A 27,277-nucleotide genomic window follows, 5' to 3' on the forward strand; every position below is an offset into this window, starting at 1 on the left:
CGCTGGCCAGCTGTCTTGGACGAGTTGGGAATGCTCACATTTCACCACGCGCAACCTGCCGATCGACTAACGATGATCTACCCCGAAATTGTATTCGACTGTCCCACTAACAGACAGAAGAAGATGACCGTTGGATACTCTTTGGTTCTTTCCGGAAAGTCACGTAGGTGAAAAAAAAGAAGTGATTTTCATTTTTATTTTATTTGTATTATTCTTTTTATTTTCACCTACGTGACTTTCCCGAAAGAACCAAAGAGTATGGATCCTTGCAGTTAAGAAAACTTCAAATCTAGAATGACCGTTGGCTTGCAAGTCCAAAGTGCTAACCGTTACACTATAGCAGCATGCGTGCATGTACGTTGAACTTCTTTTGCACTGTATGTAGCCAACCACGCTAAACGAAGGTGCATAATCAAGCTCAGTGGTGCCGTGTAAAGTACAGCGAGCCTCGACCTAATAAGGGCGCACTCCAAGTAAAAAAAATTAAACGTTTCAGAGCCGACTTGTTATCTGCGTCTCCACTTTACGTAGACCCAGCAACATTGGGGGTAGTCCTGGACTCGATAGGGCGACGAGGTGACAACCCACAGAGCGAGAGTGCGGAGAGCGTGGACCAGCGTTCTTTACGGAAGCAACTCCGACTGATGCTCCTGCTGTTGTGGAGTGACTCATGCAGCCAGCTATGGCTGCAGGGTTTTTGGTAGTACATGTTGTTTATGTCATTTATTGTGAAAATTCCGTCACAGTTCTAATGATCACTGTTTCATTGCTTTATTTTGGTGATTTCGAAAAGTTTACTGGTTTGGCCATGTTTGTTTGTTGTAGTACGGTGTAAGACTGATGGCCTTAATCTAAGTTGTCTTGTGGTTGTTGTTGTTGTTTGACTTGCATCCCACTGGAATTTTTGCACACAGCGTTGGTGTACGCTGCTTTTTCTGCAATATTTTTCTGTCTTTTCTTGGATTTTCTGTTTGCACTTAGTCACATATTCACTTTAAGATGTTTTCTTGTTCATGTTTTTGTTTGTTGTTTGTTGCGGTTGCACCCGATTCAATCAATGAACTTGAACTCGACCTGCGACCTCTCACCTGCAGGCCGACCTTGATGCGCTTGGTGAGGGAGCCCTCGGGGAAGACGGCCTGCACCTGGGGCGTGATGGTGCTGCTCAGGACGCCGCCCTCGGGCCCCACGAGGCTACTCTCCTGACGCACGCGCGACACCACCGCAAAGTACTGCGGGAAGTCGCGCGTCACGATGCGGCAGATGCGCTTGCGCTCCAGCTCGTCGGCCGTGTCCAGCTCTGAGTGGAGCATGGGGAGACCGGGCGTGAGGACTGTTTTAAACAAATATATATATATTTTTTTAAACCAAGTACGGGCCACTGAGCTATATCGCTCCTTTGTCAGAAGTGACCTGGCTCTCCCAAATGATAGCTCAACGAAGTGGCTTATCGTGTGGAAATGTATAGCAGCCAGATAATCTAATCGCGTGATGTTGATTGTAAATGTGAAGGAAAAATGGAAGGAACCTCGAGAAAAATTCACTTAGATTACAAAAATTCATACTCTTAGTTTTTTCGGTAAAGTCACGTAGGTAAAAAATAAATTTACCTACGTGACTTTACCGAAAAAACTAAGAGTATGAATCCTTGCAGTCACGAAAGCTTCAAATCTAGAAATAGATTACAAAGACTACAATACACACGCATCTGTATACAGCCAGAGACACCTACAAAAACTAACACCGCCCCTATAGCCATACAGACTGTTGGAGGCAAGTGCTGTTAGCGAGCACCTACGAAGGCTGGCCAGCACCACACCCGACCGCCTTTGTCTCCCCAGTGGCGACGTTTACACATCACACCAGGTATTCGTTCGAGGCCGAGTAGACCTTGGGGAGGCACACGGCGCGTTAAGATAATCGTCACCGACGCAGGTTGAGTGCAATTCACGCAGGGTTCGCCAGGTTCCTAGTGCAGCGCGCTAACCACGCTCGCTACCGCTGCCCGCACGCGAGTGCGCACCCTCGTCCATGCCGTTGATGATCTGGTTGAGCTCCTCCTCGGAGCACTCTGACTGGTGCTCGCGCCACGTCTCTCCGTTCTCGCTGCGCAGCACCACCAGCTCGCGCTCCTTCCCACGCAGCGATGCAAAGTGAGGGATCTCCACGATCACCGGTCTGGGGAATCGGTAAGGGAACGGGGAGGGGGTTGCAGAGCAGCAGCGGTTATGGAGAGGAATGGGTGAGTAGAAGCCAAATCCCTACCCGGATGCAGCCCAACCAGATTTACTGTAATAATACAAATCCATAATCGCATCTACTTCTGTCAACAATCTACTTTCTGTACTGCTTGTTTTTAAAGACACACATTAGTTAACATGCAGCAGCAGCATCGCGACCAGAACGTACAACTCCCCAGAAAATGTAAACATAAAAAAACGCTTTCTTTACTTCATGTTTATTTTAATTACCAAGTATATTTTTTAGAGTAGCTGGCCTGGGAATACCTGGTGGGTCTCTCCGGTAAATTTAAACTCGTTTATTGGCACTTGCCTAATAATATCCCAGTCAAGACAACTAATGCACGTATAGTCCCCCCCCCTCGCCGCCCAGTAATGAGAGCTACTCCTCTCCTTCCCACGACATGTCCCTTTGTATATCTCGCAGGTGATGACTTCTACTAGCAACACCGATGAGGGAAGGGGATGTGGGAGAAAGGATGACGTATGAATGTTGAACTTCTTTCGCAACCGTACGTAGTCAACGTGTTAATCAGAGGCGCGGGGAAAGACAAACTAAACACAAAAAGCAGTTCTAAAGAAATTCGTTTTCAATCTAGACTTAAAAGTGCATAGCTCCAGTGCCTTCCTAACATCTGAAGAGCGTTCCAAACGATCGCAGAAGCGCATGTGAATCCGATAGCTAGCCAAAACCGCTGCTGCAAGGATGACCCGAGTTCGCGTGATGGTTTACGCTCCTTGGCGAGACCAGCGAGGTATCGTGTTGTGATGTTCGCGGGAGGAGGGGGGGTCAGTGGGAACGGGTTTCCTACCCGAGAAAGGTGGTGCCGGGTGGGCCCAGTTGCAGGATTCGACTAACGAGGCTCTCCCCGTCATTGAGCGGGGGAGGGGTGTTAGGCAAGTGCAGTTTACTGAGCACAGCCCAAGTGGCCCCCCCCCCGCCGCACGCGTGCAGTGGGAGACAAAAAGAAGACGGCGGGGTAGGTGGACACAGGGAGAGAGGAGGGAAAGAGGGGGGCAGAGAGAGGGCGAGAACAAAGGGTGGAGGAGAGGCGTTGAAGGGGAAAGAGGCAAGGGTCATAGGAAAGGAGGTAGGAGGCAGACGACGAGTGGGGTATAGGCAGAGAAAGGGGGAGATGTTGGGAAGGTAGAGGAATGGTATAGATGGGTGGGGAGTAGAGATTAAAACATAGCGGGGAGGGAGACAGAAATGGATGGAAGACGAAGGGCAGGGGACGGGGGAGAAGATGAGATGGAGAGAGATCAGCAAGGATGGGGAGAAGGAAGGAAATGCAAAGTTACAGGGTGTGACATCGATGGAGAGGTCGATTGGGAAGGAATTGTATAGGTGAGGGTAGAGGGAAGACGAAAGTGGGAGAGAAAATAGTAGAGGTGGGTGGAGAAGAAAGTAGAGATTCAAACACAGGTGGAGGGAGAAGGACAGGCACGTGGGGAATAAAAATAAAAAGAGACACCGTGATCCAACATCCGTTAGTTAGCACATGACACAGGAGAGAAATGTTAGAAAGGTTCACGCGAAAAGCATGACTCGCGTTGAACTTTGCTCTAAAGCCGCGGAAGCGTTTGAAAGCGTTGAGTAGCGAAATGCGGAAATTAGACAGGCAGCAGGCTCTATGTGAAAATTGTTTAGGATGGCCAAGAAGCAATTTTACCAGATCTGAGTTATTAAAACCTCCACCAATGGATAAAATACAAATTAATAATTTTTGAAGTATCTACATTTAGTGGGTACACAGGCAAACTAAATCAGAGTTTAATAACAAATAAGTATTCAATAATCGGCAGCCTGAAAAATATATAGTTTCAACGTTAATTTCCAGCCACGTAAAACAAGACCTGACCCTCTTTAAGACACAACAAACCCATCTATAATCTCAGCATCCCACAATGCACCACGGTGGCGAGGTGTTAAATGCCTCGCCTGGTATACAGGAGGTTGTGGTTTCGATCCTGACTGACGCCTGTGTATTTGGAGTTTGCGTGTCTCTGTCCCGTGGTCGTGTGTGTTTTTCTCGGGGTCCTCTGGTTTTTCTCTCCACATTTAGAATCAACGTGTGCTGAGATTATTTGGCTGCTATATACTCTTAGGTTTTTTCGGTAAAGTCGCGTAGGAGAAAATAAATAAATAAAAACGAAATAATGAAATAAAGATTAGATTTTTGCCTGCTACTATAAATGTCCACATGATGATAAACCACTTCGTTGAGCTTTTATTTGTGGCCAGGCTGCTACTGTGGGCATTAACCTGGTAAAATAGAAAGTTTAGTTTAGTCATGCAAACAAAGCTCATATCTGGCACCGAGTGGCGTCACTCACCCGAGGAACTGCCCTCCAGACGGGCCGACCTCGACCACGCGGCTCGCCAGGCCCTCGCCCTCCAGCACGGGCGGCAGCGCGGCCAGCCGGTGGCGCTTGACGAGACGGCAGGTGACGCGCGTGGGAGCCATGCACTTGCGCGGCGGGATGACGATGCGAAGGCCGTGGTGGCGGCAGCCGCGCATCGACCCTCCTCGCGCGTCCACCATGAAGCTCACCAAGAAGCTGCAGGCCGGTCGCGTTTGCGTCATCGTCGTTATCATCGTTGCATTCACAGCTTGTTTTAGACTTGACATGAGGTGCGATATCTATAACTGACGATATTTTATCCACCGCTGGATGAAGGCTTCACGAAGTCGTCGCTATTTTTCATGGCATGGTGATGCAATGATTCATCAAGCTGCGGGCCGGTCGCGTTTGCGTCATCGTTATCATCGTTGTATTCACAGCTTGTTTTAGACTTGCCATGAGGTGCGATATCTATAAATGACGCTATTTTATCCACCGCTGGATGAAGGCTTCACTAAGCCGTAGCTATATTTCATGGCATGGTGATGCAATGATTCATCTAGCTCTTGCACGCAAGCCGGATTTCATCATACACGCTCTGTGATCGATGTCTTCTTGGGCACGTTGCCTCCTTTGGCTGCCACTCGGTAGTTAAGTCTCTCCCACCCGATATCATCCCTTCTAGCTTAGAATAGAACCCGGTCTCTCCATCGTTTTCCCAAGCATTCATTTGCGCGTGCTTCTTTATGTAATTCCAGATTTTGTTTGACTTTCTTTGTCAATGGCTACATTTCTGATCCATGTCAAAGCAGGTGATATACACGGATTTAAGACGTTCTTCCCAAGGTGCCCCAAACCCATTATTATTCACCTGCCATTCTATTTATTAATTAAATTAATTATGGAACTCCTTGCTACTCTTGTCGTGTACCTCTGATAGATATCTTCTACCGTTTGATTCCTCAACACAGGTAACATTTATGGCGTGCGACATCTTCACTGGCACCGGGCAACTCCCCTTCATCAACATGCACTGCTCAGCGTGTTGCAGTACAGTGAAGAAATCGCCCAAGCCAACACGGCAGTAGGGCGGGAGGCCCTGCATCATTATGATTATGATACGTGTGGGCGCGTGCGTGTGGTATGCGTTGGGCTCCGAGGAACAACGTGACCCACCCGGAGTGGATGGGGCTGGACGACAGCGCCACGTTGTCCAGGATTTCGATGGGTGCCCAACTGGTGGGCATCCCTCCCACGCCTTTTTCCTCCTCCTCCTCCTCCTTGGGTGCGGCCAGCTAGACGAAGCGGCACAGCGCATGTCCCGAATCGGCGAGGCCGCTCGACCCGACCTCCCGCTCGCGTCACGGTGCGGCGACACCGTTCGTCTCCGCAAACCACTCCCCCCCCCCCACCCCCCAACGCTGTCCATCCCGCTCCCCCGCACGCTCCACCGCACGCTCCACCGCACGCTCCCCCGCACACTCCACTGCACGCTCCTCACCTGGGTGATGGTGGCGGCTGCGGTGAACTCTTCGATGAGCGTGGCCTCGCGCGAGTAGGGGCCCCGTCCGAGCGAGTACGACCTGTCGGAACTGAACGAGCGGAGGCTGAGCGGTTTGTATTTTTGTGCGTGTGACCGCCCATCCACCGACACCGGCCGGGAGGAAAAAATAAATTAAACCCATAAAGCAAGTGAGCGTTGGTCACCATTGTGGAGATGGATGGAGCGGATTGCAGGAGTGGAGGAGCAAAGGGTTTTTTTTTGTATCCATGGGTCAGGGTAGGGAAATGGAGACATGGGATGGAGATGAGAGGAGATGTTGTCATGGTAACCGGGATGAGGATGGAGGGTGCAGGAAGGACCAGGAGGTTTCCGTGGTGGGCCGGGGCGAGGGATGTGAGGACAGGGGTCGTTTCCACAGCAACCGGGTGCACGGAGGAAGAAGCGGGAATGTTGGCGTTTCCATGGAAACCAAGCAGGTGGGGCGGCACCGGCAAGACGATGGAACGAGCACGGTCACTGGGGGATGGATAAACAAAAACAAACAAACAAACAAAAAATGATAGCGTTAGCAAAAAAAATGGGCATGGCAAATGGCACAAACAACATTGCCGCCTCTCAACAAAACTCGACAAAATGAAATCAAGGCATGGCACGTCATGTCGAGGGGAGGCCGGGGCAAGCGGTAGGGGAAGCTGTGGTATGGCTGGTGCGGTGCAGGAGGAGGAGCGAGCAGAATGGTGCAGCGAGCGCTGGCTTACCTGGTGATGGTGCTGCATGAGGCAAGGGAATGGAAAACGTAGGAGATAAATGGCGCACGTGAACAGAGGGCTTTGCAGCGTGAGAGTGAATTTTCCGCTCATTGATTTTGGCGCAAATTGTTTTCTGGGAAAGCTGTTACCGGGGCTGGCCACGAACAAAAGCGCAAAGTGCCGTCTCAGACGCTGTAACGTTCTTTTCACAGATGCTTCAACTGCCTGGCTGCAGAATAAATGCTTACACAGCCTCCATCGGGGGGGCGGAGGGGGTCTCTTAGGTTCGTTCGCATGCACTGCCCAGTGGGGTCAAGTATGGCCAAACATCACCCATGGCATCACAGCAGTGGGGAAGGCCTTCATCCAGCACTGGATTTCTTGTTAGCCTCACTGCGGTGAGCTATTATTGCCTACAATGGCCAATCGCGGGGAGCCACAATTATCGTCATAAATTACTTTTAGATATTTAAGTTACAGATACAAAAGCGCTTTGGTGATGCCCGCTCCTTTCTTATTGTTTTGACCTTGCGCATGCCTTATTTTACTCGCGGCAATGTGGAGGGCAGCTAATTTACGTCACAGGCCCCAATGTGATTGGCCACGCAGTCAGGATGACTGGCGCAACGTGGTTCTGGTCACATGACAGCGACAATAGAAATAATTAGCGGTGGTGGCTGCATTGTATGCGTCGGCGGTAGGAGTGAGTGATGATCGATAATTTTATTAATTAATATACTTCACCTGGACAATCCCTTAAGATGCAACATCTCGCCGATTGACACTCGCTGCAGCAAGCGCGTAACAACGTGTACAAACATTTTAAATCGACAGGTGAAATAATAGTGGCAATAGCAGTGAAAGTACGACAAGACATCAAGTGCAGCCTGAAAGACAATTGTGCAATGCTCACAAGCAACGCTGAAACAGAAGTCTCGTACGGTGTATGGGGACGGCGGTGACGTTGGCGGAGTTTGTAAGCAGCGAGAGGGGTGGCAGCCGTACCTTCCGGAGCGTGTGGGCCAGTTGCCGAAGCCCATGCTGTAGCCCGTGCTGCCCTCCAAGAAGTGGCTCGAAGGCAGGGAATCGTCTCCCAGCTCGCGCAAGTCCTCGGCCCTCAGGTACTCCATGCCATCGCCCGTCATCGTGTCCTCACCTAGCAACCAGGGAGACGCAGAAACACGATTGCCGCGGCAAAACCATCATTATCGCCGAGGCAATAACGTCGCCACGGCAACATTGTCAGTGCAACGCCACCACTGCCGGGGCGACAGTCACCGTTGCCAGGGCAAAAGTACCCTCACCATAGCAACGTTATACCTTGATGGCAACATCAACATTGCCATGGAAAACACCACCATTGCCATGGCAACATCACCACCTCGACAGCAACGTCATGGCCATGGCAACACCATCACCACGTAGAATACGGGTTTTCAGTGCAAGATGTTTCAATGTCAGAATGCAACAGCGCCAAATCTAATGATGTTAAATTTATGGTATGATGCCTGCAGCTGTGTGCACTAGCAAGTCTCTAACAATGGATCGGAGCCAGTTTGGTTGGTCTGGTGGGCTGGAAGCAAAGAAGTATGGCATGGAGTGCTCCCATCCTCACGTGAGGATATGAGGATGGGAGCGGGGAGGGGGGGGGGTGATTCATGAATTGCTGAAAAGCTCATTATGTACGATTGTGACGATGTTGTATAATCATGAGCAGCTGATTTCACTGCTGAGGATTTTGAGGATGTCCTGACGATTTTCTGTTGGACGCTCTGCTTTGTCGTTTTAGTGATGGTTAGTTGATCACTGCTTGTTGTTCTCGCATCCCCTCCGCCAAGCAAGTTCGTGAAGCATTGGCCCCGAGAGAAGCACAACCGGCTCACGCCGCGATAGACCAGGGCAATTTTATGGCAATTGTTAATCATTGCCGGCAACTGTCAAACAGTGTGCAACTACGGCAACTTCGTGTGGAAACCGTTTAAAGAACACGGATTCTTCAGATATAATATTCCGGTGGGACATGCAGTTAAATGAACGAGTGCCATGTGTCGTCACGTCACGCGTACACGCGTTATGATGTCACACGGCATTGTGACATCATAAAGTCTGTAGGTGTGACCACTTATCTGTGCCCCTTATCTACATTTCTCTCCTTAATTTTGCTTTAAGCTCACTCATCTGTATCTCTTCACGTCTCGACGAGCCACGTCTCTTGGAGAGCCATCGCTAGGCCCGATTGCTCCGAGAGCCTTGCGGCCTGCAGACTGCAAATTTATGAATAACCAATGCAAAGTGTTTGTTGGAAAATGTGTCTGATGAACACCGATTGGTCACCAGAGCACACAAGTGGAGTAAGTCACATGACCTCTGTGTGTCATTTGATTGGAAGTTGCATATCCCAGTTGCCCACTCAAAGGGGCAGTGGACCAGATGTGTCCAGATTTGGGCGACGAAGTTTTTTTACGACAGAAAATGATGCTAAAACTATTAAACTAAACCTTAATTATTTTACCAGGTAAAACCCACTGAGCTATATAGCTCTTTTCTCAGAAGCGACCTGGCCATAAATGAAAGCTCAATAAAGTGGCTATTCACATGCAAATTTATAGCAGCCAAATACTCTAAACAGATGTTTCTAAATGTGGAGGTAAAAACCGGAGGGCCCGGAGAAAAATCCACGTAACCACGGGGGTAGAGACATAGACTCCATATATATAGCAGACGTCAGGATCGGGATCGAACCCACAACCTCCTGTATACTAGGCGAGGCAGTTAACATCTCGCCCCCTGTTGGGCGCAACTGTTGCCGGCAAACAATTTCCCTAAAGTTGCCCTTGTGCGTCGCGGTCTTAGGAGCAGCTCAGGAGCAGAGAGAGCCAAGAAAAACCTTTGCAAGCCGGAGCGAGAAACCGTGCAGCAGTGGTGGCGTAGCGCTCCAAACGTCAACTTCGCTTCCAGACGGCATCATACGACACAAAGAAAATCCCATTCAGGACTCTCGCTGAAATAACTGCGTCATCGACCATTTCATAACGGCCAGCGGTATTGTTATAAACATTACAGGAGGGCATACTCTTTGGTTCTTTCGGTAAAGTCACGCAGGTAGAAAAATAAAAAAAATAAAAATAATACATCACGACGTTTTGAATGCAACACAAGCGGTCGTCCTCAGGCGGAAAAAATAATAATCCAGCAGTGAAACTGCTGAACCAGCGAGAGAGCTGTTACAACAAGAGGTTATATATTTTGTTTTATTTTTCTACCCACGTGACTTTACCGAAAGAACCAAACAGGAGTGATAGCAATGTCACTCCATTCTTTTGTCACTCCATCACTTTAAATACCGCTCGTACACGGTAACTGCTGCAATTGTTGACACTGCCCTGCTAAACGTGTGTTCGGCGCATGGTAATGGCATTATTATTTCTTGTAATCATCAGAATCGGAATTTATATTCTGAATTGACAATCAAATTTAAAATGAAAATGGCCACATATGCTCGTGCAGGAAACCTACGAAAAGACGCGAGACTCTGTGAGGCCTTTCTGAGTAAATACCAACGGTATTGTTAGAAACATTATAGGAGTGATAGCAATGGCACTTCATTATTTTGCCGCACAGCCTGGGACACACGGCCTAGGCGCTCAACTACAATATCAGAGCTGTTCGTGTGTGTGGGTTGCGTCTTAAATTGAATTCACAGCCGACGCTCTGAGATCACCGCCAGGAAGGGTAGCCTTTCCCACGGAAATTATTGCTCAATAATAAAGCCCAGTGCCATTTTGGCCATAGCCTTCCAGACAATAAGCCAGCTGCTACCTTGCATGCGTTTCTGGAAAATGGCGAGTCCTAGTGTGGAATTTTGTGGCATTGTGAAACTGAGAGTTATGAGACGCCGCAGGTTACAACACCACTGCTGAAGAGAGAGAGAGAAAGAGAGACCCCGCGCCAAACCCCACAACAACCAAGTACCTTCTTCCGGCTCTGAAATATACTCCCCATCACTGACCCTCTCTGGCACAGAGATTTTACGCTCTAAACAGCAACAAGAACAGGACGTCACCACCACAAATGAATGACATTGTTTAAATAATAATAATCAAGAATATGACTTACAAAAAAATTATCGTTGAAAACTGAAGCAAATCAAGTTTCACGTTCACTCAAAAGGCATCAAATAAAAATGAGTGCAACAAAATTCATGTGAACTGAAAAGAACGCGGCTGTACGTGTGTGTGTGTGTGCGCACACTTATGGATCAGTCGTAGTGCGTGAATGCGGTACCTTCATCGTCGGACACCTCCAGGACTTCTGTCATCGTCTCTGGCACGTTCAGTTTGTGTTTCTCTGTGATTGTCTATACGCACACATACACAGACGCACACACACAGACACACGCACACAAACACGCACATACGTACACACACAGATACACAGATATAAATACAGACGCACACACACATACACAGACGCACACACACAAACACAAAGACGCACACACACAGACGCACGCACGCACACAGACACGCACACAGACACGCACACACACAGATACACAGATATACACACAGACGCACACACACACAGACGCACGCACACAGACGCACGCACACAGACACGCACATACGTACACACACAGATACACAGATATACACACAGACGCACACACACGCACACAGACACGTACACAGACACGCACAGATACACAGATATACACACAGATGCATACATACACAGGGGAGGAATGCACGACACACGAAGTGTTAAACGTTAAACCCTCAGCATAAGAAAGAGTAATTATACGACCTGATTATGTCTTTCTTGCATGCTACATTTGATTACATCACTGTATGAATGTAGCAGGCCGGCTGAGCCTTCAACTGTGGTGGGAGGGGGGGGAGGGTACTCAGTCCACCTGCTAAATTCCAGCTCCCCCCCCTCCACCCCCACCACCCCCACTTTCCCTCCCCGTGACGCCGCAGGGGCAGGGCACACGCAATCGCCCCGACTGGAGAGGATGCTCACAGTTGTGGAGGTGATGGTCTCCTCTGTCACGACTTTGAGGGTGTCCACCACCGAGATGTAGCCCAGGCGACGGGCGATGGCCAGGGCTGTGTTCCCGTTCTGGGCAGCGAAGGGGGAAAAATCGGAACGGACGACGCACGACTCCGTCACATTATGTTCGTGTCGACGTTCGCGATTCGCTGTGTTGCGGTCGTGCCGCTGGCGTCACGCGGCAGGACGGAGGCGATTTCGAACCAGCGCATCACCTTGCATCACCACTTGTGCGTTTGTGCGGTATTACGCTGTTTATCCACGTAACAATGTATTGATGCCTGTATATTTGGAGTTTGCATGTCTCTCTCCCTGTGGTCACGTGGATTTTTCTCCGGGACCTCCGGTTTTTCCGTCCACATTTATCAACACGCATTTAGAGTATTTGGCTGCTATCAATTTCCATGTGATAAGCCACTTCGTTGGAGCTATCATTTGTGGCCAGGTCATTTCTTAAAAAGAGCTATGTAGCTCAGTGGGCCTTCCCTAGGAAAACAAAAATTAGAAAAAAATACCGAACTACTGCCAGCCACCAGGAGGCGCTACCCACTGCGACCAAAGGCAAATCCAGCACCACGGACAGCGCCCATTTCGCAACCACCCCCAGCCAGTGAGATGAATGCACAATTATTGTGCGTCAACTCCAAATATCGACGTATGTTATTTATTTAAATAGATGACAGCGCATTAAGATCGGCTGCCAGATTAAGGTAACAATCACAGCAAAAATAGTCCCTGCTATTTGTAGGTTAACATATTCTTGGGGGTAGATTTAAAATGCAGTGTTGCAGTGCACGATGATGTATGGGGGGAAGGCTTAAGGGAGGGATTTTTGAGATTCACCATCAGTTTTACAACTCAAGCAAATATTGTTTGCAGATAGTATTTAACACATGAGATGTTGAACTACGTTCAGCAATATGTCCACGAGGTCTGCTCGCCACGCAAGGGATTCAGGAGAGAGTTCATGCCGTTCAGCTTTGAACTATGACATTGTTGCACGGAGGTTTACTGATTTCAATTACATTTCATAGCCCTGCACACGTACCTTGCAGCAGATGGAGCACTTCCAGCAATTCCTTTCAAGAAATAGTTTGGCACATGTCGCGGGCTTGGGACCTTCGACCCCGTGCTAATGGGCTTTGCGTCATGCTTGCCGGCTGACCTTTGAGCCAAACCCGACTGACCAACGCGACAGAGTGGCCAGGAAGCGATGTAAACACACGTTCAATCACGACGTTGCTCATGAGTCATGGGCGATCCGTCGAGCTTAAATGAGGGCATGATTGATAACCCATGCCTCTAAAGCGGTAATAAGCACAGACTATACATGCCCAAGGTTCTTAGGTCACTGTAATGCTATTATAATGCACATTTAGCCCACTATGCAGATTAATTTGAAAATTGGGTGATACAATTTACTCCGGCACAAACAACAATTTTGACATATCCGTTTCTTTGATGTTTGCTGACGGTGCCATTGGTGAATAAAGAACAGGCCAAAACAATACTTTCCACATTCACAATTAGCATCGCAATGTAACAATAAAAAATTACAGCCCATTGTCAAGCCATTGTTGGATGAAGGTCTTCCTATGCTGTGCTGCTCATGCTTGTGCCTTCAGCCAAAACAAATCACACTGGACTTACCCAATCTGGTAGCATGCATGTGATGTCAGCCACAGCTAACATCAGTGGTCTCCCTACACGTACACTCGGCCCTAAATGAGTACCTGGTTGCTGTCTTTTTCACATCAACAAGAGGCAACCGGGCATGGTCCTTGGCTATTCCGCCTTCCTGTGCAACCTGTCTGCGCTTAATAGGTTCTAAATAACAATCAATGTGAAGGCTGCATGGGGGATCTTTGTCTGTGTGCGTGGGTGGGTGGGTGGGAGCATCGCCGCGTCACGCACCACGGTGACGTCATTGGGGCGCGCACCACACTTGAGCAGCAGATTTACGATGTGCGTGTGTCCCTGCTGTGCAGCTTGGTGCAGTGGGGTGTATCCATTCTGCAGCGTCGCCAGAGGGGGAGAGAACGGAAATTAAATACATGGATCTACAACCTCATTACACATTCCCTTGTTGACCGCTTAGTTCATTCAATCATTTGCTGCGAGGATTATTTTTATTTTTCTTATTCGCGACTGGGTGAGCAATGATTGACCCATCAGCAATTCAATTAATTATCCTCATTTCAGGAACCGATTTGATTCATTAATCAATTCTGTTTTGCGTTGTGGTGAACGGTGGTGTCTCCAGTATTCGGAGGGGTTAGGAGAACCCATTACGTACAGCATCGCTCACTGTCCAGAGGTTAGTTTTCTACCATTAAGTGATGCCCTCTGGCATTCATGTATGTACATAAAGACTAGAGGAATCTTTAAAAAAAGGTCAAGGTGCAGCCCTGCGATTGCTTGCTCACGCCACCGCTGGCAGAAGGGCCTCCACTAGGGGCAGGAGCTTTAGAGAGACCGTCTAGTAGAGGGTATTTGGCCTACTCTTCCACGCTGACGAGACATCTTGGAAGAGGTGGAAGTCCCCACAATTTAACCCACTGTACGTGACCTGCCTCATTAACTGTGGCGTCCCCATTTAGACTGCTTGGAGTACAAAAGCGGGAGGGATTTAAGAAGCTTACCCCATTATTAAAATTTAATTGCGACCTCTGTATTGCAAGTCCGAAGGTGCTCACCATTTCACCACGGCGTAAATCCAAAAGCTTTGACGAAAACATGCACGGTTCGATGCATCAATAACAATAATAACCGATGGATTGATGCGCTGTTCCACCGTTACTCATGACGCGTTTGATAAAAACCCACAAAACCATTCCTGGGTTTATGCGTCAGAGCCACTCCCGCGACAACACAGCCTGGCTCCCGCGTAGCGTCCAGCATACCGCACAGCCCACGCTCTCATTAAAGCAGCTTTGACCCACTTAATACTGAGCCAGCTTTAAGCGCGTCCCATCTGGGACTCGAACATAGGGCTTCGAAACTGCTGGCACTGTGGTGTGACATTGGCCTGGCTTCACAAAAGATACACAACCACCTTCCACAAATCGTGGGCATTTAAAAAATAAATTAGGTGGAACATGACAAGAATTTCGTGCTATACAGTTGACCGTGCACAGGTGTGTGTGCACGACCTTGAAAGCAGGTAGTCGCTAAGCGCAATGGCGCTAATTGTTGCAGGACACTCGGTGAAAACCATCGCGCACGCCATTGTGAGCTTTATCGCGGCAGCGCTTAAAGGTGCAACCCAAAGTATAAAGAGCTTCCGTCTTGTAAATACCGGGTAATGTAAGAAACTTTAGATTTGAAGCTTTCGTGACTGCAAGGATTCATACTCTTAGTTCTTTCGGTAAAGTCACGTAGGTAAAAAATGAAATTAAAATTAATAAAAATAAAACAATAAAAATCACGACGTTTCGGAGGCAACACAAGCTTCCGTCTTCAGGTGACAGTTTCACCTGAAGACGGAAGCTTGTGTTGCCTCCGAAACGTCGTGATTTTTATTGTTTTATTTTTATTAATTTGAATTTCATTTTTTTACCTACGTGACTTTACCGAAAGAACTAAGAGTAAGAAACTTTGTCCCTCGCGATTGAATCAGTAGTCACAGTTCAGGGTAACCAATCAAGCATTGGTGAATTTTTAACATCGTGGTAAATCATCGCCCCCGACTGGCACACTAACGGCCCGTTTGCGGGCCGTGTGCAAAAGTAGCTTGGTACCACACGGTAACAGCTCGCCACAAATGACAGCTCAACGAAGTGGCTTATCATTTTGAAAATTATGGAGGACACGGGAAAAAAAATCCACGTGACCACAGTCACAGGACTGTACAAATCCTGCGATGAACACGTCCATCACCTTGGTCTTGCTGTTCACATCTGCGCCGTGCTGAAGCAGGAAATTCACCATTTTGATGTTTCCATAGTGGCAGGCCACGATCAGGGGCGTGTAGCACAACTGCCAAGAGAGAGAATGGGGATTGGGGGGGGGGAGAATACAAATATATACACCACCGTGATCAGAAGCTAATGGGGGTCCGTAGTTCTTCACGTCAGTTTTATCAGATTGTTTTCGATGTGAGAATAATTGAGGCATCCCTATTCTACATTCCATTTCTATGTAAACAGTTTGCGAACGACTCTGATAATCTTTCCCCATCTGTTGGCTCCTCTTTACTTTAGCGATGTCCATGGTTATACCAGCTGGGCCAGGGATTCTCGCCTTTCCACACTGTGAAGGGCAGATTTACTTCAATGATGATGATTATTAAACAAAAGCGATCTTGGGAGTACGGTATTAAATTGACATGCATATCAAATACATGTTGACGTTTTTTATTTAATTTGTGGCTGAAGAGCAATTTTTTCTTATTTTCGCTTCACAATCGGGACACCATATATCGGTTTATTTCATCGCGTTAAATGGTATGTGAACTCTCAGCATGAGTGAAGACACTCAACTTTAAAGGCTCCATCGATTGAACAGCTTTGATGGAAAGGAGCCATTTCGTCATACGCAAGCCTCACATCTCAAGTTAAAAGGGAAGAGTCCAAGGGCCAGAACCGATGCTGGTACCCACTTAAAGTAGCACGTTTTTAGTTTCACCGAATTACGTGGTTTAATACGAGTGAATTACTCAATAACCCCACTCAATCCACATGGTTAGCACACATTTTTCTGTAATTCACCATGTATCTGGGCTCATGGACTAGCAGGGAAGTTGCTGCTGCAGAATTCATATTTTTATTTTACCAGGTAAGACCCACTAGCTATATAGGGCTTTTTCAGAACTACCTGGCCACAAATGACAGGTCGACAAAGTGGATTATCATGTGTAAATTTGTAGCAGCCAAATACTCTAAACGCATGTTTCTAAATGTGGAGCGAAAAACTGGGGGACCCAGAGAAAAATCTACGTGGACCACGGGGAGAACATGCAAACTGCAATTATACAGGCATCAGGGTCAGGATCAAACCCACGATCTCCTACTTACCAGGCGAGGTAGTACTATCTTGCTACTGTGGCACCATAACAAAACACAAATAAAATTCTGATATACAACGTCCAATGTAAATTTAAACTATTTGGTTAAAAATATATAGATATTTATTCACAAATCGAAGGGGTTGCTTTTCCGTAGAGCTTGGGTGCCGTTGGGACGCGATGCCTCACCTTGGTGGTGGCGTTGACGTGGGCCCCGTGTTTCACCAGGATCTCAGCCACATTCACTTTGTCCTCCTGAGCTGCGAGGTGCAGGGGAGAGAGGCCACTCTGCACACGCACACAGAACCGCAGGAGCACCCATGTCAAGCACCATGCTCACGTAGAGATCTCCTGGGGCCAGCGCGAACGACGCACTTGTTGCACGCGACGTTAATCAGCGCGCCGTGAGGACGCAGCGTAAATGCGTATCCGCTCGTTGCGTGCGACACTTCAGTGGGTCCGATCCAGGTTGGCTCAGTACGACCCCAGCGCGGCACAGTGGTACAACGGAAATGATGCACGAGATGACTGGCGTCAGATACACCACCTGCACTTACCAGTGTGCCAACTTGCTGTGTTTTAGCCGCCCGATGCTCGACTCATCGTTGTGAGCATCGGTCATCCACCCTTTTTTATTCTTGCTGGAGGCAGGTTGTCTCCCCATCTGCCCAGTTGTAGCAGCAACATTAACAACGACTGCCATTCATTACTAAGTGGCGTCACCACAGACATTGTGCCAGGCTAAGTGCGCATTGAGGCCACGTGAAGTCTTGAAAGCTCGCTGACAAGGGTCAAGGGACAGACCCAAGTGCCATAGGTTGACCGAACTCACCCTGGTGATGTGGTGCGAGCGCGCGCTCGCCTTGGCGATTCGGTGCAAGCGAGCGCATGCTCGCCTTGGCGATTCGGTGCGAGCGAGCTCATGCTCACCTTGGCGATTCGGTGTGAGCGAGCACATGCTCGCCTTGGCGATTCGGTGTGAGCGAGCACATGCTCGCCTTGGCGATTCGGTGCGAGCGAGCGCATGCTCACCTTGGCGATTCGGTGCGAGCGAGCGCATGCTCACCTTGGCGATTCGGTGCGAGCGAGCGCATGCTCACCTTGGCGATTCGGTGTGAGCGAGCGCATGCTCGCCTTGGCGATTCGGTGCGAGCGAACGCATGCTCGCCTTGGCGATTCGGTGCAAGCTAGCGCATGCTCACCTTGGCGATTCGGTGCGAGCGAGCGCATGCTCACCTTGGCGATTCGGTGTGAGCGAGCGCATGCTCACTTTGGCGATTCGGTGCGAGCGAGCGCATGCTCGCCTTGGCGATTTGGTGCGAGCGAGCGCATGCTCACCTTGGCGATTCGGTGCGAGCGAACGCATGCTCACCTTGGCGATTCGGTGCAAGCGAGCGCATGCTCACCTTGGCGATTCGGTGCGAGCGAGCGCATGCTCACCTTGGTGGCATGGTTGACGTCGGCGTACCGCGCCAGCAGCAGCGACGCGATATCGGCGTGGCCCTCCTGGGCCCCCAGGTGCAGCGGCGCCACTCCCTGCCGCGTGATGGCGTTGGTCTCGGCACCGTACTCCAGCAGCGTCGTCGCGATCTCCAGCTGGTCCTTCTTGGCGGCGATGTGCAGCGGCGTGTAGCCGTTCTGATCACGCAAGTGTGACGTGCAGACAGACGGGTGGACACGGCGAATGGGACTTGTGCAGTTTTTACCACCCGGTTATACAAGTGGCGCACCCACCTAAGATGTTGGTTCCCTGCCCCAACAGCAGGGGGAAGGGGTGAGTAGATAGGGATGCCATGGTGGCTATATGGTAACTACCTCGCCTGGTACACAGAAGATCGTGGGTTCAATCCCGATCCTGACGATGCCTGCATATTTGTAGTTTGCATGGTGGCAGGGATTTTTCTACGAGTCCTCCGGTTTTTCCCTCCAGATTTCGAATCAACAAGCGTTTGGATTATTTGGCTGCTATAAATGTCCACATGATATAAGCCACTTCGTTGAGCTATAATTTGTGGCCAGGTCGCTTCTAAAAAAAAGCTACATAACTCAGTGAGCCTTACCTGGTAAGATAAAAAATTTAAATAGTTTCGTTTTAGTTTAGATATGTGCATGGCCCAGAATTGTGCGAGTAATCGGGTACTTACCTTGGCTGTTGCGTGGGGAGAAGCCCCCTGGTCCAGCAGTAGAAGAGCCACTTTCTGATTGTCATAGTGTGAAGCCACGTGCAGTGGTGTCAGCCCATTCTGTGTTGGGTGGGAAAGACAACGAAGGACTTTTAAAGTGGATGCAGTGAAATAAGGGTAGAGGCACAGTGTGGCTGGCATGGACTACGGTGCAACTGGTTAAAGGGGCACCCCCCCTGTGTCTAATTTCCCCCCCTTTTCATAGTCTGGTACCCTGGGCCCTCCCCCCTCCTGCCCGCGAGCTCCGGTTCAGTTTCACCGCCCGCACACTCGACAGCGACTCGCTACGCCGCTGATTTTGGAGCACAATTCAAGGTGCTTTGAGGTGCCAACAATTGATCAGATACGGAAGTACGCACTGATTCACTGATTACAATCCATTCTTACGCTCATAACGTATGCATGGAATTGTACGCGGGAGAACCAAATATTTACAACCACAGGGAGGCTAATGGGAGGCTCCCATGGATAAATGAATAACTGCTTTTTTGATGATTGCACACAGCAAACACTTAAGGGTTAACGAGTGAATTTCCGCACGTAGAATCAGGTATGATCCCACTGGAGATCTCAAATGTCTCGGAGCATCGTGACACCAACATCTGTGCCTTCACACCCAGGCAGAAGCCCTTAGAGACACGGGATTGTAAACAGCACAGCCACGCACATCGGCTTGGGATGTGTCTCCCACCTCCCTTAGATATCCTCGATAAGTTATTTTCGTTTTGTATTTACACTAAATCATAATAATAATCCTAAGAGCAGTCTGGTGTTAATTGGGCAACTTGAAGTTAGGTACAGTTATGAAATATATCGGTCGCAGTTACATTTTGTTGTCAAAGTTACAAATCAAGTTTGCGAACGTGGCTGCTTGTATCTGGCACCAATGTTCTGCTTCGGGATTCTTTTTTCGAGGAAGATTTACGATGCAAAGGGAGGCAAACAAGGTCGTAACGGACAACAGGAAGTTTATCTTCCCTGCGCGAGACACCGAAGGATGGGCAGGGCGCGCTACCTTTCCGGCAGCGTCCGGGGAAGCGAAACGCTGCAGCAGGAGGCTGGCCACCTCCATCTTGCCGTACTTGGATGCGACATGGAGCGGTGTGAATCCCTTCTGTGGTGGGGAGAGAGAGAGAGAGACGGCAGCAGCGCGTTCAAGGAACTGGGGGGTCACGGTGACTGCATGAGGTCGGAGAAGTCAACGAGGGTGGTGGATCTTCTTGGTTCTTTCGGTAAAGTCACGTAGAAGGGAAGTAATAAAAAAAACAAGTCTGTCGCCTCGACAGACTTGGTTTTCACCTGAGGACGGCTGCTTGCGTTGTGGCCGAAACGTCGTGAGAATAATTTTATTATGTTTTTTGTTTTTGTTTTTTTTACTTCCTTCTACGTGACTTTACCGAAAGAACCAAGAAGATGAATCCCTGCAGTCACGAAAGCTTTAAATCGAAAAATGAGGGTGGTGGATTCGGAGGTTTTGGGCGGGGATGGTCTGACCTTTTGGTAGAGGTAGCAAGGAAACATGGGTCAAGGTATCTGACCTTGGTTGAAGAGGCAAAAAAGACTTGAAATAACCAGAGAGTCCCTGATCTTGGCAATGAGTACTGGAGAAGACGTAACCCCTGTGGCGACTACCAAGACAGGATCTCACCTTGGTGATGACTACTAGAGAAATTCCAACTTTGTTGGTGACTAGCAAAGGATCTGACATAGGTAGTGGCAACTACCAGCAATAACCTGACATAGGTGGTAACCAGAGCAGACATGACCTTGGTGGCGATGGTCACAACCCTGGTGGTGACCAGAGCAGACCTTACCATACGGTAGCGATATGTTAACTACCTCGTCTGGTACGCAAGAGGTTGTGGGTTTAAAACCCGACCCTGATGCCTGTATATTTGGAGTTTGCATGTCTCTCTCCCCGTGGTCACGTGGATTTTTCTCCAGTGTTCCCCAGTTTCCCATCCACATTTAGAATCAACATCACGTATTCAGAGTATTTGGCTGCTACAAATTTCTACGTGGTAAGCCACTTCGTCGAGCTATCATTTGTGGCCCAGTCGCTTCTGAAAAAGAGTTCTATACCTCAACGGGCCTTACCTGGTAAATAAAAAAAATAGTTTATAGTTTAGTTTTAGTTGACAATAACAGTGATTAACAAAGGATTTGACCTTGCGGCGATGACCCTGGCGGTGGTGACAACCAAAACACAAACTAACTTTGCTGGCGACTACGAAAGAGCGACTCTGAACCCTGCCAACGATGAACAGCAAATACAGCGACACCCGCAGAAAGCCCCAACGTGGTGGTGGTGTTGGTGGCGGCAGTGGCATGCACGGTGCGGCGCGATCCTCGAGCGAAGGCCTGACCTTGGTGGTGACGGCGAGCGAGGCGCCGTGCTCCAGCAGGATGGCGGTGACGTCCTCGTGGCCCTCGCGTGCCGCCACGTGCAGTGGCGTGTACCCGTTGGAGGTGGCCGCGTCGGGCGAGGCCATGTGCTGCAGCAGCAGCTGCACGATCTCCAGTTTCCCCAGCCGTGCCGCGATGTGCAGCGGCGTCTGCTCCTCCTGAGCGTCGCGCAACAACGCGCGTCGCACGGGTGTTTTGCGATCGTTAAAAAGTGGCTGAGAGTAAATCGCTGGACGATGTCGGGCCCCCGCGAGACTTCACTTCGCCCCGTGGCCACGCGAGAAGCCTCGCAAGAATGAATTCTCTCTCGGGTCACACGCTACGAGGAATTCCTGTCTATGCAGCCACGGCACGCGGGGAGGGGCTTAAGCCGGCCGTTGTTGACCGTGCCGTGGCAGTTAATTATTTTAGGCTAAGTGAACTTCATTTCGCACGGCTCCTCATATCATACGGCCCACGGCCACCTCGACGCCTGCCGCTTCCAAACAGCACGTCAAAAATATTTATCCACCGCTTCAAGCATCTCAGCCGCACTAATCGGGTACTAGAGGGGAATATTTTAGAGCTGGCAAACTACGACTGCTGCGTTGATAGTTTCTAGCAACCACGCTCGGTCACATCTTCGTACTGCGAAGCTATATTGTCGCGTCTTCATACTGTGCTCACTTGCTCTGACAGGGCTTCATAGGCACCTGCGTTTGGAAGACAGTAAATGAGCTGATCTGATTGTAAGTAACCCCTATAAGTGTAAAAAAGGCAGAGGTTAAATATCGTAGAAGGGATTCGGTTGGAGTTGTGGTGGACGTGGGGGGGCAGGGGGGGTGAAGGGTGGATGGGGATTTTATGTAAATCAGTGGCAACGCGGCACAGCGGAGCAATCAATGTCAATGTAAACCAATTTTAAATCACAAAATAATAAGCAAACACGGACCACCACGTGGGCTGCCTGCATCTCTAATCAAAGCAGGGGAATTGAGCAAGGCTGTGTTTGCGTGTGTGTGTGTGTGTATTCATATAAATTCAATTTTAAATATAACCCAATTTCCTCTTCACTCTGCCAGGTTATTGATTGTGGCAGGAGGAGGAAGCCTTCCAAGCAACTGTCAGCCACGGTAGCGCAAGCAACCAGACGGTCCAATGCAGGGCTCCGTTTGTTGCCGGCTCTGTCCGGGGTCGACAACCCGGAAATAATTTTCGCACCCAGCACACCACATCCAGTTTGCGTCTCACTATGGCTGTTGTCACCCTTAACGTGCATGTCTATGTTGAAACTTCTTTTGCACCGTACGTAGCCAACCGCGCTAAACGGAGGTGCGGGGGAAGGACAACAAACGAAGCACAAAAAGCCTGTCTACCAGCGACCCGGAAAATATCCATTGAGGCCTCACTACAACCGAGTGAATTCACTGTCCGTGGTCAAACGCAACACACATTTCACGAATAAGAATTGGCCCAAACATCGCAAAGCAGGATCATCAACCGATGATCCATTTTTGAATCCAGGATCTCAGCGGTACCTTCACGTAAACTCCGGTCAGCAGTGGCTTTCGGCGAGCCATTGAACAAAGACGGTAACCACATCGCGCGCTTTCACATGCGCTTCTGCGGCCATCTGGAACGTTCTTCCTTCCAATATGAGGAAGCCAATGGAGCAATGCACTTTTAAATCTAGATTGTAACTCATTTCTTGAGCACTGCTTTTTGTGTTTAGTTTGTCGTCCTTCCCCCGCACCTCTGATTTGCACGGTTGGCTAAGTACGGTGCGAAAGAAGTTCAACATACACACCTATGTTTCTGATTGACGACTGAATGTGTCACGGCATGCCCTTACCCTGGCCTTGGCGTCCACTTGAGCGCCGTTCCGAAGGAGGCTGCGCACAACCTCCGTCTGCCCGGCGCGCGCGGCCATGTGCAGAGCAGTCTCCCCGCGCTGTGCACGCACGCACGCACGCACGGCGACACGGAGCAGACGCTCGTCACCGCTCGCCGTTGCCGTTCACGGGGGACGCCGCCACGTTGCAAACTCGCACACTTCCCAGGGGACATTTTCCCATGCGCGTGCCGACGCTCGGCACACGCCATCTTGCATTGGTCGCGAAAGTACGAGCGGTTGGCGGCGGGGGGGAATGCACTACGAGCAATTTGAACCCTTTCCCGTTCCGATGACGTTTGCTGTACGTCATCAGTTTTCCTTCTGATTCAGTTCGGCACCGAAACGGAATCGAAAAATAAATAAATAAAGCCACTTTATCGGTATAGAGGCTCCCACAAGGCCCCTAGTGGTGGCCTAGTGTCAGTGTGTCTAGGGGTGATGCATGGGGGCCAAAATTAGTGCCCACGCGTGAAGGAGGACCGCTCGTAAGGCCCGCCAACTCGCCGAGTTTGCCCATCGCTGCGATAGAGGATATGTTGGCCTCCTGTTCCAGGCTGGTCAGCTCCAACACAGAGCAAGCAGCAACCACTCCCCGAGATTATCCATACCCCGTCGAGCCGGACGTAGCAAACTAAACTATTTATCTTTTTCCAGGTAAGGCCCACTGAGCTGTACCAGCTGTTTTTCAGAAGTCACCTGGCCACAAATGATAGCTTAACGAAGTGGCTTATCATCACGTGGACATTTATAGCAGCCAAATACTACTCTAAATGCATGATGTTGTTTCTAAATTTGGAGGAAAAACCAGAGTACCCGGAGAAAAATCTACGCGATCATGGGGAGAGAGAACATGTAAACTCCAAATATACTGGCGTCAGGGTCGTGATCGAACCTATGACCTCGTTCATACCAGGCGAGGTAGTTATGAACTCGCCACCGTGGCAGGATGAGAGCGGAGGTGTCGAGAGGGAAGGCTGGACTCACCACGTTGGTGGCGTTGGGAGAGGCCCCCCCTTGCAGAAGAATCAGCACGATGTTGAGGTTTCCCATGAAGGCAGACACGTGCATGGGCGTCAACCCGGACTGCGTGCACACACACAAAAACAAATATCCTTGAAAGACTGTTGGGACAAGGGGGTGGGTGGCCACCACCACGCCCGACCGCCTTTGTCTCCCCAATGGCGACGTTTACACGACCTAGGGGAGGCCCAGGATTGTTTCAGATATGTCACCGATGTTGGCCATGAGCAGGAATTGAATGTGGGGTCTCCGGGTTCATAGCCCAGCGCGCTAACCACTTCACTTCCGCGCACACACACACGTATACATGTACACATGCACACACACACACATGTATACATGTTAAGACGAGTAGTGGATGACGGGATGTCACTCTGGGAGAGAGAGTGGATGACGTCATGTTACGCGGGGATATAAGGGGGTACCCGTGACGTAAGGGGGGTCGTCGAGAGGGGCTAGGATCGAAGGGAGTTGAGAGAGTCGGGACCCGGGGAAGGAATAATTAGTACCAAGCTAGGGGGGCTACTTCACCCGACCGACCGAGATGGATGACCCCTCGGTCGGTGCTGAGGGAAGAGCACGAATAGCCTGGGAAGCGCTAGGGACCTCCCAGTACCATTTCCCCTGGGGAGATTTTACGTTATACCATTGGAACCTCATTTGCCAGTAGCAAAATATGATAATTGGTTTTTAACCCTTTTATCTGGCAACAAAACTGACACCTTTTTTACAAGGAGTCATGTTTGCATTGACCACAATACCTGCGGTCGGAATGCAAACAAAAAACATAACTCTGATAATGATATGCACTGTCCTTGAAATTGATTGGTTCACACCCGAGACAGCTTTCTTTAGAGCCTAGTCTCACATGGTGTTGGACCAGATGACGCCAAAAGGCGCACAACTCAAAGACAATGCACGTTGCCAACTGTTAGGCGTAAGCCCTTATGAGTTCCCGGCATTATCCCTTAATAAATCCTGGCATTCCGGCCCTACTAAAGAACTGCATCGTCTGTTGCACCTCAACACATGTACACCTGCACACACGCGCGTGTATTCACACACGCCGACATGTCAGCCTCCGTGCGAACTGTGTACCCCGATGGGCGCGCGATGCGACCGCCAGCTCGCTTCAAAGTGTGGCGTTCCCACAGGGGGGGCCGTGTGTTCCCGCACCCCCGTGTCGTGAGATCCTTTCTAGTTTCGTGAAAATCAATTGTATTAATTATCGCTGCATCAGCTGCTATAATTGGCCCATGGGAATTACGTGCATTATTTGGTGGAATACATCCTCTCTTACACAAGCATATGCGTAGACACACTCGTATTAGCATGAACACAGACATGCTAATCTGGAGAGAAGAAAAAAACAACATTCTTTAATGTGTTTTTCACCATTTATTTCCCAATCGTGCTATTAGCATGCAGCTAAGTGAGGGCCGAAGTCGCTTTCTGAAACTCCCTGCAGACACCAGAGCTGCACACAACGTGCTAAACGTGACTTTGTAGGCTTTCACTGAGCGTCGCTCAACGTACCGTCTTGCCGCAAACTCTGCACGGATTTTCTAATTAGGCTGCTTAAGCTGAGCTCTCAACATTCGTCAATTTGCACCAAATAGCAAACATGAACGCAATCGTTCGCTGTCGGCAATTTAACGACGCTCACAACAAGGAACGTTCGTTTTTTTATTTCAATATTGATAATTTCCACTGGAATTCTATCCCGATTTTGTTGTCGCAGAGCAATGCAAACCCTTCGCACATGGAGTGGATATCTCTGACAATCCTTCAAGTGATCTCTGGTTCACACAGTGAGTGACCTCTAGCCCACACAGTGAGGGGTAGCACCTTCCCTCTCGCTCTGCACGCGGGATTCAACGAACGCAAACACAACACGGATGAAGCTCGAATCAGCACACAGAGGCATGGGTGGGAGGTGCGGTTACGGTGATGGCAGGGTCACAGTAAATGAGTTCAGAGGTCACGGATAAGGACTCAGGGGGCAGGGGTCGTATTTGGGGGAGGGGGGGGGTAGGGGGGGATGTTGGAGAGCGGCGAACCTCGGTCACGGCCTCGATGGACGCCCCGTATTTGAGCAGAAGCTCCATGACGCGAATCCGGTTCTTCTTGCAGGCGATGTGCAGCGGCGTGAAGCCGTTCTGTCCCGGGTGTGCGAGCCGGATGACAAAACCACGGGGCAGAGGGGAGAGGAGACACACGGGGAAGAGACACAGAAGGAGATTCAATGAGAGAGGCAATGTCAGACATGATTGCACGGCTGGGGAAGACGGAAAAGACGACAGGGAGAGCGTGACATCCGACAGATGAGATGCGCAGTTTAATAAACACACGGGTGAAACGTAATTGGGAAGACGCAACAGTGAAGAAGGCTTGTACGCAAATAATATCAAGCTGGATGGAAAACGGAAACGTCAAGGCGATTCGGCACGGAGGCTCACGCAGCCGCTCGTAATCCAGGCATGGTCTTCCCCGTCAGGCTGTGCGTTGAGCATTTCCCCTATCAAGCTTTCACCACGCACTACTGCGGGCACCTCCAGGAGCTCGGGAGCTGAAGATGCCGCCGCAGCCGTGCGTCGAGAAAGCTCGTGAGAAAAAACACTCGACAACACGTGGCCCAACCCGGAAGAGACTGTACGCACACTTGGAACATCAAGTCCATCGAGAACAAACGGTAAACAAAGCCCAGCACGCAACACATCGTAGAGCAGTGCTTCTCAACCGTTCTCTCACACTCCCGAAGCTCGCTCGATCTTCGCGAAACACGGTTTGCCCAACTGCGCGTGCCCGACCGAGGGAGTTGAGGAGGGCCGAGGGGGTGGGGGGCCGACGGCCGCCTTGCTGCTACCATACTGCGTCGCGACCAGTGGAGAGGGGA

General features: G+C 49.8%; 1 protein-coding gene across 1 annotated transcript in view; it reads right to left on the reverse strand.

Annotated features, from left to right (window-relative positions):
* Positions 1 to 27,277, reverse strand: part of LOC133354331 (ankyrin-2-like) — a 108,642-nt gene that overhangs the window by 41,143 nt on the left and 40,222 nt on the right. The window contains 20 exon segments of the mRNA XM_061571080.1: positions 1,089 to 1,300; positions 2,024 to 2,178; positions 3,053 to 3,151; positions 4,578 to 4,802; positions 5,763 to 5,881; positions 6,088 to 6,193; positions 7,845 to 7,995; positions 10,812 to 10,874; positions 11,124 to 11,196; positions 11,865 to 11,963; positions 13,809 to 13,907; positions 15,774 to 15,872; positions 17,089 to 17,187; positions 18,340 to 18,537; positions 19,044 to 19,142; positions 20,098 to 20,196; positions 21,449 to 21,646; positions 23,320 to 23,418; positions 24,346 to 24,444; positions 26,442 to 26,540. Of these exon segments, the coding sequence (XP_061427064.1) occupies positions 1,089 to 1,300; positions 2,024 to 2,178; positions 3,053 to 3,151; positions 4,578 to 4,802; positions 5,763 to 5,881; positions 6,088 to 6,193; positions 7,845 to 7,995; positions 10,812 to 10,874; positions 11,124 to 11,196; positions 11,865 to 11,963; positions 13,809 to 13,907; positions 15,774 to 15,872; positions 17,089 to 17,187; positions 18,340 to 18,537; positions 19,044 to 19,142; positions 20,098 to 20,196; positions 21,449 to 21,646; positions 23,320 to 23,418; positions 24,346 to 24,444; positions 26,442 to 26,540 (2,490 nt within the window).

This window comes from Lethenteron reissneri, chromosome 47 (genome assembly GCF_015708825.2).
Source record: "Lethenteron reissneri isolate LAM-NWPU_2019-01 chromosome 47, ASM1570882v1, whole genome shotgun sequence".
Taxonomy (NCBI): domain Eukaryota; kingdom Metazoa; phylum Chordata; class Hyperoartia; order Petromyzontiformes; family Petromyzontidae; genus Lethenteron; species Lethenteron reissneri.